Source organism: Ahaetulla prasina, chromosome 1 (genome assembly GCF_028640845.1).
Source record: "Ahaetulla prasina isolate Xishuangbanna chromosome 1, ASM2864084v1, whole genome shotgun sequence".
Lineage (NCBI taxonomy): Eukaryota > Metazoa > Chordata > Lepidosauria > Squamata > Colubridae > Ahaetulla > Ahaetulla prasina.
Genome location: NC_080539.1, coordinates 249,245,864 through 249,259,711, shown reverse-complemented (window position 1 = coordinate 249,259,711; position 13,848 = coordinate 249,245,864). Strand labels below are relative to the sequence as shown.

The window sequence follows — 13,848 nt, the reverse complement described above, 5'->3', positions numbered from 1 at the left end:
GTAGCAGAGATTGGGGCTGGTTTGCCGAACCGGTAGCAACTGCTGGCTGGCCACGCCCCCAAACTGGTCCACGGCCCACAGTCCTGCCATGCTTCCCTGCCTTCCACGTGGCCTTCCTGGCATCCCTGTGGCCGGTTTGCGAAGGCAGGCAAGCCAGCTAGCAGCCTACTCCCTTTCCCGCAGCCCTGCCATGCTTGCCTGCCTTCCACACTGCCTTCCCGGCAGTCCCCCATGCCCGTTTGCCTTTGGTGTCCAGTTAACCCTAACCCCCATGCTCTTGGGGGAGACGGAGCAGCTGTGCTGGGGCTGAGAGGAGCGGCGGCACCAGAGAGGAGTGGACTTAACAAAAAGGGACCAGACATGGCAGGGGCAGAAAAATAAAGAAGAGGAGGGATATGCTCCATTATTTGCAGCAGAGAGAGTTTTCAACTCACAAACTTGTCAAGAATATGAGCAACCCTTCTTGGATTGGTGGTCAAGCTAAATTATGAAATTGATAATACTGTTGGCAGCAGGGAAGCTGACAACTGTCTACATCCATTTTAGGCAAACAAATCTCTGGCGGCAAAACTTTGCTGCCTTCTGGAAACCTAGAAAGCTTGGTTGATATGGGAGTTGCTTGGCAAGGGGCAGATGCTAATAAGCAGGATGAAATAAATGATACATCATCGCACACTATTAGAGCTATTAATCTTGAATAAAAAATTGTGTCTAAATCTAAAAAGGGATATAAATGTTCAACCTTTAATAAAATAATTGTACAATATAAACATAAATCATCCTAAAAATTTTTTTAAAACTGTGATATTAATCATGGAGAACTAAAAATAATTACAACACAAGCAGCAAAACGATTACTAATGTAATTTTGAGACCAATTGTTAACTCACAGTCATCATCCTAAAATGGATTTTTTTTAAAAAAAAAATTATACCCAATTTGCATTTTTGTTAGAAAACATGGCCTTTAGAACTTCAAAGCAGGATTTCCCTCACAGTCCTCCGAGAAAGAGGATTTTACAGTCTTTGAATCTAGAATATTACCATATTTTTATTTGGGTACTTCCACACAACACCTATCCCTTATTTGTTCAGCAGTTTCATGACACTTTCTGGCATTTAAAGACTCACCCGGCTGAACAGAAGAAAAATTGTCAAGACAACTTTTTTTAAAAAAAATATTTGTCTGTTTGTATCCTGCCTTTCTTATTTTTACAAATAACTAAAGGCAGTGAACATACCCAACACACCTTCCTCCTATTTTCCCCATAACAACAACCTTGCAAGATGAGTTGGGCTGTGAAAGAGAGTGACTGGCCCAAAGTTAGCCCAGCTGGCTTTCCATGGCTAGGTATGACTAGAATTCATGGTCTCCCTCTCTCTAGTGTGGTGCCTTAACCACTGGACCAAATTGTATATAAATAACTCAAGGCAGCAAACATATATAACATACTTCTTCCTCCTGCTATTTTCCCTACAAGATCAGCCCAGATCGAAGGACTGATGGTTGTTCTGACATAGGGCACTTCAGTTGTGAGGCCAAGGTCATCCTCGTGACTGAAGACTATGCTGCAAACTTTGTCAGAATCCTCCCTTTGGATTCCATAGCAGACCTGATCTTTATCTCTTTCTCATCCAAAATAAAGATAAAAGGAGAATTATAACAACACCAATCAAAGGAAATAAAGAATTTCCCCTTTGACTTGCCATGCCTTGAGAAGTTTGGTCTGTGGTGGCCTGATTAATAAACTGAAGGCATTATTAATTAGGGTATCAGAGGGCTGTGATTTCTAGGAGAGGCTTGCCCATTTCCAGGGATTGTGTTAATCGGAAGGGACACATTTTGAAAATTCCAAATCATTTCCTCTTCGGTGGGATGAGAGTCCTTTTTCTATTATATCTACATGGGCAGACATCTGAACCTATGGAATATCTGATTTCTTTCTGCTGAATAGATGAATTCAGATTCATTCTTTCTATGCTGCTATACAATAAGTAAAGCATTCCTCCTGAGCGTTAAAAAAAAATTAAAGAAATGCTCATAGCTTCTTTTTTTTTAAAAAATCCTTGAAGGAAATCATCAAGGAATAGTATCTTTTATTTAAAAAAAAACAGGGGTGCTCAACTAATGGTGAACAATTTGTCTATAACCTTATTGCAGCTGGAAAAATGGTATAATAAGTATACTTTTTATGAAATTTAAAGGCGCTTAATTAGGGAACCGGCATTGTGTAATAACAAGAAGACACATGCACAATCTTTTATTGGTGGATGGATTATATTGGGCCTTTGAGTGGCATATTACACATTTAATTAGAAGTAAATTCAACTTTAAATTCATCAAACATTACAGATTGATGCAACGTTTGGAGATTGGAAGAAGTACCAATAAAGGAGAATGTGTGTAGTTCAGAATTGATTAGCACTGACGAGGTTATCTAATTTGGGTAAAGAAAACAACCAAGCTCAGAAAGCACCAATCTGCAAGAAAACAACCAAGCTCAGAAAGCACCAAGGACCATATTCATCTGTGACACCTTCAAGATTAACCAGCTTTATTGGGACAGAGGCTTTTTATCAGCAGCAAATTTCTTCATCAGATGCAACATTTGGCTAAATTTTAGAAAGTATCTGGAGGCTGAACCAAAGACTTTGAAGGCTGCAGAATTTATATTCTTGAGCCATACCATTTAACAGGCACTAGAGAGCCATCAGGTGGAATTAAATAAGTCATTGTTTTATCAGTAAGCAACCTCATAGATATTTTATAAGAATAAAATAGGAAGTCCCTAAATGAAATAAAAGTGATAGAGTAGCAGAAACAACCCAGTTAACATTAATTTGTTCAACGTCGTTACACCAAGCTAAAAAATCCAACAGTGGAAAAGAGAGTGGTATTTCTCCCAGTTGGCTATTTGCACATGATGATATGCAATTAATCTTTTGTGCTAGTCACTTCTATTCCAACATGCATCTCAGAGAAAGGTATTAAACCTGTTGCCTTACACTGCACTATTAGATTTAAACATGAGTGGAGCTGAAGGATAAAAGCAGTGTTTAAGTGTTTCTATGTACAGGTAGTCCTCGACTTACAACAGTTCATTTAGTGACCATTCAAAGATACAACAGCGCTGGAAAAAGTGATTTAAGACCATTTTTCACACTTTTACGACCACTGCAGGATCCTCAGGGTCACATGATCAAAATTCAGATGCTCGGCATAACTGACACACATTTGTGACAGTTGCAGTGCCCTGGGGTCATGTGATCGCTTTTTGTGACTTTCTGACAAGCGAAGTCAATGGGGAAGCCAGACTTCACTTAACAATTATGGTACTAACTTAACAACTGCAGTGATTCACTTAACAACCACGGAAAGAAATGTTGTGAAATGGGGTAAATTCATTCAAAAACTGTTTCGCTTAGCAACAGGAATGTTGGGCTCAATTGTAAATCAAGGTTGTAAGCCAAGGACTACCTATATACTTCTGCAGAGCCAACTATCAGTGTAAAGATATTGGACCCTTAGAGGGATATGGGTTTTTTTCTTTCCTTTTTGCTCTTGTTTCTGTAGTTCTTCTCTTCCCAAGGATCACTTATCTAATTCTGCCTTCTCACTATGGGTCCTGAAATCTACTGATGGTTGTTAATCTTTCCAATGAACTTCAGATTGTGAGCGAGAGGTACTCTCTGCTCATCCCTTTAGCTTCAGGATGCCTGAAAGATTGCAGCTCAGCAACATTCTGCTTCTGCCTACCCGACTAATTGACAGTGTTGTGAGTTTTATTTGCTGAGGTTATAATTTTGAGACTCCTGACATTACAGCTCAGTGTTCATCAAGAAGAAATGCTCCTGGCTGCCTTTTTGTGCAATTCAAGTGCTTTAAGTATATAATGTGAATCATATGCCTTCCCTTTCAGCAGAGATTGAGAAGAGTGGGTTTGTAGTTTCGCTGTCTTCCCTTGAGGTGAAAATATCTGGCAAGCATCAAATGAAGCTCGGGATTATAGAAAGGCTCTCTCAAAAGCTTCTTGTTGCTTACAGAAACAGTTATAGAAAGCGTTCCTGTTTGCCGCCAGGTTTACAATGGGACTTTTAGATGGTGTTCATCAGAGGTGGGTTTCATATAATTTTACCACCAGTTCGCCGTGCACTGAAAATGTGAGCATGTGTGCTTTGTTCATGCATGCAGTTTGCATGCATGCGAACGGCTTAGAAAACGTGGCTAAATAGGACAGCATAGCGCCAGGGCAAGTGGGCAGGCCCACCCACAGGTCACCGCTACTGGTTCGTCCGAACCGGTCTGAACCAGTTGAATACCACCACTGGGGTTCATATTGAGGGACAGATCTGAGATTTTACATGGAAAAAATGCAGGCCCTATATCAAAGGTGTCAAACTCAATTTCATTGAGGGCCGCATCAGCATTATGGTTGTCCTCATAGTCTTACATGCAACTGGCCCTTTGAGGGCAACCATAATGCTGATGTGGCCCTCAATGAAATTGAGTTTGACACCCCTGTTTTAGAGAGTCATTGAGGACACCTAGAGGTTGATCTACATGAATGAAGTCCAGTGGGCCAGGACTGAGGCGGTGGGGGCCAGCGTCTCAGCATTTCCAGGGTGGCCCTGTTGGCCAGTGTTGTGGTCTCTCAGCAGCCTATGGAGCTGGCAACAGAATCGGACAGTGATGAGGCTGAGTGAGGCCAAGGCCATCGGGAAGTGAGGTGCGGACTCCAGAGCCTCCAGAGACTGATAGTAGTGAGGCGGAGGAACAGGAGGAGCCTGTTCCTAATGCACGCATGAGAAAAGCTGCCAAAAGGCAAGAGCAGCTCAAGCAGAGAGGACAACTCGGGAGTAGGGCCAAGAGATGATTGGCCCCTCCCATAAGGCTTAAAACAGACCAGCACCAGTGTTTCAGCTTTGCTGGAAAACAACATTGTAGCTGTGTCCCCTGCTTCATGTATGTCTTTGTTTTTGTGGCTTCTGGACATTTGCCAGGAAGGGCCTTTGGCAGTTTGCCTAATTAGGCTCAGATTTGTGAGATAACTGAAGAATTTGTGTTTGGGAGGCATTTGTTTTACTTTGAGTTGAACGATACCGGGAATGAAGTAATTCCCAGCTGTTCAAATAAACTTTCTTTTTCCACAGACTAAGTTTATTACTACCTACTCGGGCCTGGGTCACAACAGCCAGATCTGACCATGTTGTGGCCCAGATCTGGCCTGTAGGCCTTGAATTTGACAAGTCTACCCTACATAGTCTCCCCCCAGTTCTTGGTGCTCTGCAAAAATCTGTAGCCAGCATGGCCATTGTTGAGAGAAGAACTTTGATGGTCATACAGGTAGTTCTCAACCTACCTCTGAATTTTGATCACATGGCCATGGAGAAGCTGCAGCATGAGTTTGAAAAACAGTTATAAGTCTGTTTTTGGCCATTATAACTTTGAACAGTCACTGAATGAACTGTTTTAAGTCAAGGACTACCTGTATTGCTGTCCCATGGTTTTTCTATGTGGCAAATTAAGGGCAAGGCCAGACTTCATTCAGTGTAAGCTACACATGCTTCACAATCCGAAGAGGATTCTCAAAATTTCAGATTTTTTAAAAAAAAATCAGATACAGTTTTATTATTTTGTACAGGAAAATTTCCACAAAATTAAGCGCTCCTCTATAGATTACATGACCCTCATTACTAGATAAAGATAGGCTTTATTTTTACTTCCTTGCATTCAAAATGAGGCCTTCTGAATCCTATCATGGGTCTCTCAGGTTTTTCTGGTGGCATTGTTGCCAAATTCAGTTGTTACACAGTCTTATTCTCTGATTTAGGTGAAGTACTTGGTGTATTTATGAGTCAATAGAAAAATCATCAACAAATTGGGGGCCTCTGGTGGCTCAGACTGCTAAGACAGTCTGTTATTAACACAGCTGCCTGCAATTACTTCAAGTTCAAGTCCCACTAGGCCCAAGGTTGACTCAGCCTTCCATCCTTTATAAGGTAGGTAAAATGAGGACCCAGATTGTTGGGGGCAATAAGTTGACTTTACAAATGGATGAAGACTAATATACAAATGGATGAAGACTATTGCTTAACATAGTGTAAGCCGCCCTGAATCTTCAGAGAAGGGCGGGATATAAATGCAATTTTTTTTAAAAAATTGCTGTAAAGTAACTGGTAAAATATCTAACAGATGACTAAACCTGTCATTCTAGCAGCTTCTTCCCCAAGCCCATGTTTGGAGGTGCAGTTGTTGGATGAGGGGTTTTTTTTCCCCCACTGAGTGGAAAATTCACTAATTTCTACACCTTAATTTAGCCTAAATTCTGTAGACCAGGAGTGTCAAATTCAAGGCTTGCCTCAAGTTCTTTGGTCCACAAGGTCACCCTGGAAACAAGAAAGAACTGGGCCGTGGTGCCTCTGCTAGTGAAAATGGAGCTCAGGAGGGCCACATGTGGAACCTCCCGCACCCCAAGCTCTGTTTTTACTTGCAGAAGGTTGCTGGAGGCCATCGCAGCTGAAAATGGAGCTTGGGAGCCCATTTTCTCTGGCAGAGCGCTCAGGCTACCACAGGCACCTCCAACACGAGTGATGTCGAACTGGCCACACCCACCATGGCCACGGCCCCTCGAGGTCAAACACAACCCTGATGAATGAAATTGAGTTTGACACCCCTGCTGTAGATCAATGTTTCTCAGCAATTTTACAATGGGGGGACTTCAACTTGAAGTTTCCCCATCTTAAAGTTGCTGAGGTTGAGAAACATTGCTGTACTGTATAGCTTGCCTTGACATACTGTCATGGTAAAGCAGACACTGGAAAATGTTGGCTGACATATTTCCGTTGCCTCACAGACTGAAGTAAACCACCTTATAAATAGGTTCTCTGGATGTGTCCAGTATTTAGGTCCTCAGAAAAACCATAAGCAGAGAAGGGACAACCAGAGAAGGCAGGCATCAGTATATCATATGCAATTTTAACTGCTATAATGGTATGTGGAATTGACCTTGAGGGATGAGAGGAGATACTGCCTAGGAAACAATCAGACAAGAGAGGGAGAAGCCCCCAGAGGCTTAATAGCCAAAGGAAGAAATTTAGGAAAGTCTTGCCCTAATTGACCAGGCAGTTAAAAGTGGCTGCGGGAGATTTGTTCCTTCACACTTGCAAGATTCGTTTAATGTAGTCTTACAATGAAATAGATTTTGCTTATCTTGTTGCCTTTCCTATCTGGGTTACCTGGAAGGGTTGGCAGCTGCAGTTCTGAACACTCTACAAGAGTGGCTTATTGTAAAATTTAGTATGGGTATTTGATGTAAATGTACTTAAGGTTGCACTGTCTTTCTAAGATATCAATGAATGGGATTGGGGGGTGCGTGCGTACGTGCACACACACACACACACACACACACACACACACACATTCATTCTGCCTAAGGGTCCTACTGATTGTTTTTAAGCTGACTAGTAGACAGAAGAGGGCTACCACAGATATACTAAGACAACCCAGCATCTGTTGTTGTGTATGAGTTGTGTTTTTTTTTCTGAAGGTTTCATAACAGGATTAAGCCATTTGAACGTCACACATGTTACCATGGCTACAGTAAATCATTATCATGCACAGCTTCTGAGTCAGGAAGTTTCTCTCCAAAAAGTCTCCTTATTTCCATAGAACTTTCTCTCTGTTTTTTTCCATGGCTGGATTCTGAACTGCATAATCCCTGTCAAACTGTGAGGATTAATTACTGCTCAGAATGGGAAGCAAAACCATACAACTCCTCCTTTCTTTCTTCCTTCCTTCCTTCCTTCCTTCCTTCCTTCCTTCCTTCCTTCCTTCCTTCCTTCCTTCCTTCCTTCCTTCCTTCCTCTTGAATTAATCTAGTGTTTGGAACTCCAGCCAGAAGGAACTAGAGTAGTTCTTTCTGGCTGAACTAGTACTAATGGCCGCTTTTAAGGAAATTTAATGCACAGAAAATAAAACTGATACTTTTAGTGAGTGGTCTGAGTGAATGCCTCTGCTCCAAGTACTGTATTCTTGAAGAACCTTACCTGAGTTTAGGGAGGCCTGTCTAATGGGGGCAATAATTAATTTTAACCCAAGCTTTGAAAGCTATATTTGAATGATTGGCTTCAACTTCAGCTAAGGAAACATTTTTGTTTGTGTCTGTGGTGGGAATCCAAGCCACATCTTCCTGGTCCTCGGCCCTTTGCAGATCTTGTGAAAAGACCACACTCACAAATCTGCAGCTCTTGGCAAAGTGGCATACAATATACTTATTACTTCCTGACCAAATCATTCCTACCTTTACTATATATTTTTCTTAATACAACACAAACAAAGAAGACAGTAGAACAAATTTCCCAATAACAGAATAGCTAACAGATGGAGATATTTTTAACTCTTCTTTGTGCTTGACTGGTTATTTTGGAGAGCTCCTGGTTACTTCTTTTGATTTCTCCTTGATACATGAGCTAGAAAATGATAAGCAAAATGAAATGACATCCAGAGAAGATCATGATGCTTTTGGTCAGAAGGAAATTGGACTTTGAGGCTTAGTGTTAAGTCTGTTCAGGAAGGGCTGTGTCTTCCTGAAATGGTAGGTGTGGGTAATATTTGATTCTCCAGTGGGAACAAGAAGCACATTTTCACAACTTGGTCTGCCAACCATAACCATTAATGAGCTGGTAGCAGGGTGTGCAACAGTTGTTCAAGTCCTGACTGCAGCAATTTAAGCTCAAGTATAATGTGTTCCAGAAGAGAAGAAGAGAACTTCTCCTGTTTTACTCCCAAGAGACAAAATTTGCATTGTACGAACCCTGGTCTTTCCACTTTAGCAATAGCAATAGCACTTAGAATTGTATACTGCTTCACAGTGCTTTACAGCCCTCTCTAAGCAGTTTACAGAGTCAGCCTATTGCCCCCAACAATTTGGATTTTCATTCACAGGGCCTCTGTGGCTCAGACTAGTAAGACAGTCTTTTATTAACACAGCTGCCTGCAATTACTGCAGGTTCTAGTCCCACCAGGGCCAAGGTTGACTCAGCCTTCCATCCTTTATAAGGTAGGTAAAATGAGGACCCAGATTGTTGGGGGCAATAAGTTGACTTTGTATATAAATATACAAATAGGATGAAGACTATTGCTAACATAGTGTAAGCCGCCCTGAGTCTTTGGAGAAGGGCGGGATATAAATGCAAATAAAAAAAAAATTACCGACCTCGGAAGGATGGAAGACTAAATCAACCTTGAGCCTGGTGAGATTTGAACTGCCAAATTGCAATCAACGGGCAGTCAGCAGAAGTAGCCTGCAGTAGTGTACTCTAACCACTGTGCCACTGTGGCTCAGTGGGCTAATCCAGCTGGTAAGCATTAAGAGCCACCTTGGCTCTTAAATTGGACTTTTGAAGTATTTTTAAAATAATGTGTCTCTGCATTTTTTTTAAATTTGCTTTGATATTTTATTTCAATTGGATTTGAATGGATGATGGGTTATACATCTTATAATAGCAGTCAACATGTTGTTGCCAATCCACACTGTTTCAAACATGCTGTTTCTGTTCTAGATTTGGCCCATTGGACACCATGGCTACCAGTGCTGTGCCAAGTGAGAACCTGCCCACTTACAAATTAGTGGTGGTTGGAGATGGGGGTGTCGGGAAAAGTGCCCTCACCATTCAGTTTTTCCAGAAAATCTTTGTGCCAGATTATGACCCAACGATCGAAGATTCCTATCTGAAGCACACAGAGATAGATGGGCAATGGGCAATCCTGGATGGTAAGTTATCTTTTCTGGATTTGACTGACTTTTCAGTGAAAGTCCCCAGTGTTTTGAGATATAAAATTGTGCTATAGCTTGACATCAAGGAAGCTAAGAGAACTTAACTAGCTCAGATTATACTTATTTGATCCAAAGCAAGCTTTTAAGTAAGTCCGCAAATAATTTACCGGCAAATTCTAGTATAACTGTGGCTAGTTCATGCAGGATGGTGCATTTTGTTCTGCTGTGTCAGGAGCAGAGCAAGAGAGACTCTTCCTCTTCTCACAATTCACTTAAACTTGCGATAATTCATTTAGTGACTGTTCGAAGATACAACAGCACTGAAAAAAGTGACTTATGACCGTTTTTCACACTTACGACAATTGCAGCATCCCCAGGTGATCAAAATTCAGTCGCTTGACCATTGATTCATACTTACGACAGTGGCAGTGTTTCGGGGATCGTGTGATCTGATAAGCCAAGTCAATGGGAAGCCAGATTCACTTAACACTTAGTAAGACTTCACAACCACGTTACTAACTTAACGACTGTAGTGATTCATTTAATAGTTGCACCAAGAAAGATCATACAATGAGTAAAATTCACGTAACAACTGTCTTGCATAGCAGTAGAAATTTTGGGCTCAATGATGGTTGTAAATTGAGGACCACTGTACTCTGTTGAGCCAGAAAGGAGTTCAAGATATTCTGTTTCCCCTCAATTTCAATTTCAAATCTTCATTGTCAGTGCACAACATGTACAATGAGATTGGTTGAGCTCCCTCAGTGCATTCCCCCCCCCCACCAACACAATACAACTACCAGCTATCCTGTGCACTGTTTCTTACATGATAAACTTAATGGATTGGGGGCATAAGGTAGGATCTTAACATTTTGGGAACATTCTGGCCAGCTACTACACAACTTATAAAAATTTAATAAATAAAATAAATAAATAAATAAACTTCAATAGCCAAATCTGATAATTGGGTAGAGAAAAGAAATGGGATGAATAAGTTTGGGTCACTTTGTTTGTTTGTTTATTATATTTATATAGCCACCATCTTTCAACCAATTCTGGGCTATTTCCAACAGAAATTGAATAATGCAGAAACTTTATGCTTATAATGTTCCTGGAAACCTACCCACAGTAATATTAAGAAATGCTCTTGTCCTAGTTCTGGGGATACAAGATGACACAAAGAGATGAAGAATGTTCCTTTACTTGCAATATTATTTTACGGCAGTGCGTCAGTTCCAGCCAATAGCCAAGGATGAATGCCAGATAAGCGTTTCCTTTTCATTAGAACTGGTGAGATAGAGAGCATAAAATCTTCTGAATGATCTCACGACTGTTATAGCCAAGCCGGTATTGAGACCTAGGCCTGATGCAAGATTTTTCATCGCGAATGAATGTATTGCTTTTCCAGTCAAAGTTTCTGCAACAGTGATTATATAAATAAATATAAGACATTTCTGAACTCAGCTCAGCCGTGGGCTGTCTTTCTGGAAAAAAAAAAATTCACATTTTTTTTAAGAACACGTCCCTCTGCAAAAGAAAAAAAGAAGTGTAAAAAAGCTATGAAAATGTATAAACAGTGGGATGCTTTCTGACAATTACAGCCATTTTGCCTCCAAGGGTTATTTTCATTCTTTCTCCCTTGGAATCAGCATGTCCAATTGCTGGTGACTTAATATATATGCATATTTAGTGAATTTACATATACTGCAGCAATCTAAGAATGACAGTTGCTTGACCAATTAGTTTCATTTCAGCATCATCAAATACTATCCCCCAAAACCTTTAATTTTTCAAAAATTATTAACAGGTAGCTGTGAATTGTTTTGAGCCCTGAAGGCAAAGTGAATGGCTTTAATACAAACAGAGTTCAACAATAAAACAGTTTTTTCAACTGAGAAGATTTATTAACCCTAGAGAGAAGGGCCGATTTTTTTACCTTTTTTCTCCTCAATAAATGCTAAAGGTTAACTATAGAATGTATGTTCACTATCCATTAGAAATTTTTATAACTCTGATGTTACAGGTGTACATCTAAAATTCCAACAAAAACAATGGCTTAAGGCTAGGTGCTACTTTAGGAAACCACATTTATGAAAGATACGTTCAAGTAGTCCTCAGTTAACGAGAGTAACTGGACTGAAACTCCATTAAGTAACCAGCTGTAAAATGAAAAATTATGTAACTGCGCCAGCTTACGATGGAAATTCTGGTGATCTCAATTGCAGTCGTTAAACCTGCAATGTGCAGTTATTCACTATAACATCACATGACCACAACTTGCAATTTACTGCCCACTTCCAACAAGCAAAATCTGACAGGAAGTCATAAATTCCTGGGAAGCTGGCAGGAAGTCATAAATTATACTCATGGCAAGCTTTCCTTTTTAGGCAAGCATGCTTTGTTCAGGTCCCTTTCTTCAGAGGTGGTATTCAGCAGGTTCTGGCCAGTTCAGGAGAACTGGTAGCAGAAATTTTGAGTAGTTCAGAGAACCGGTAAATACCACCTCTAACTGGCCCCACTCCCATCTATTCTCTGCCTCCGAGTCCCAGCTGATTGGAAGGAAATGGGGATTTTGCAGTAACCTTCCCCTGGAGTGGGGGGGAATGGAGATTTTACAGTATCCTTCCTCTGCTATGCCCACCAAGCCACACCTACCAAGCCACACCACACCCACCAAGCCACGCCCATAGAACCAGTAGTAAAAAAATTTGAATCCCACCACTGCCTTTCTTGTATTGAAATGTAACCTCATGGAGTCCAATTAGATCAGAAAAAAAGCATAATTCCCAAGCTTCGTTCCATGCTCAGTGACCTGAAATGCTTGGAAACCTTCTGGCACTCTGGAAGAAAAGTAGGAAAGGAGCAACCTGAGCAAGTATATTCACCATCTCCCACTTGAAATCTCAGACACTGGTTTTCTCTTTGGGAAGAGGGAGGAATCCAGAAGCTCTTGCTTGCACCACTGAAACCATGTATCAGGAAAACAAGCAGGCAAGGCATCTGTCATTGCAGGTGCAAGATCTTATATTTGCTGCCCTGTTTGTTTCATGGCTTTAGAAGTTACAGGGCTGCCACACCACGTGATGCTCTGCTGCTTTTCCTGGTGGCATTAGAGTGCCTGCAGGTCTCTTGGTACATAGCCTGGGTGAGCATGGTGTACTCCAAGCCGGAACTGCACAGTGGAGACAGCACTGAAAACAGACACTATAGGAACAGCTTACCCAAGAACAACTTGCAGGGCCCAGTAGGCAATTGCTGTGGTGGAACAACCCCCCACATAGAAGGTTGCAACCCAAAGGTGGAGTACGAGTTCCCCACATCACCCAGAGGCTCTTTGGTAGAAAAAGCAGCAGGAGTGAGTTGTGACTTCCTGCCAGCTTTCCCATTGACTTCGCCTATGAGAAGTTGGCAGTGAAGCTTGCAAATGATTGCCATAAAGGGCTGAGGGACACTGCAACCATCATAATTACAAGCTAGTTGCCAAATGCCCAAATTGTGATCATGTGATCATGGAAATGGTATGTTGGCCACCACTTCAAAGACTGGTTGTAAGTCCCCTTCACCGTTACATGGTTGCTAAATGAGGTAGCCACTGAACCAGGACTATTTGCATTGTCTCCTTCCATCCAGCCTGTTGGGGGCTAGCCATAGGAGAGTAGAATTGAGATACTTGTGTTCATGTTTGTTCAGAAGCAACATCCATTTTCTTCAGTGGCAAACAACTATATTTCAAGTTTTAGCTTAAAATATGCCCACAAGCTTTATTAGCCATTGCGCGCAATGTTTTGCTCGGACCACTACTAGTTGCATTATTACTTCATTTAAAAAAAACATTTTTTCAGCTGTCTGCTTTTTGCATAAAGAACCAAAGTAGCTTGAGAGTGAATTGACCAGATGCATGTGTCAATGGTGATTTTGAAAAGTACAGGAAGTCCTTGACTTATGACCACAGTTGAGCTGAAAATTTATGTTGCTAAATGAGGCATTTGTTAAGTGAGTTTTACCCATTTTACAACCTTCCTTGCAGTTGTTAAGCGAATCATTGCAGTTAACTTAGTAACACGGTTGATTAA

General features: G+C 41.2%; 1 protein-coding gene across 2 annotated transcripts in view; it reads left to right on the top strand.

Annotated features, from left to right (window-relative positions):
* MRAS (muscle RAS oncogene homolog) overlaps nt 1-13,848 on the top strand; it is a 60,829-nt gene that overhangs the window by 24,563 nt on the left and 22,418 nt on the right. Inside the window, exon 2 of one of the 2 annotated variants that reach the window (XM_058195693.1) lies at nt 9,561-9,772. The exons of the other annotated variant lie outside the window; for it this stretch is intronic. Within the exon in view, the coding sequence (XP_058051676.1) occupies nt 9,580-9,772 (193 nt within the window). The 5' untranslated portion in view covers nt 9,561-9,579. The remainder of the gene's footprint in view (nt 1-9,560; nt 9,773-13,848) is intronic. 2 annotated transcript variants of the gene reach the window in all.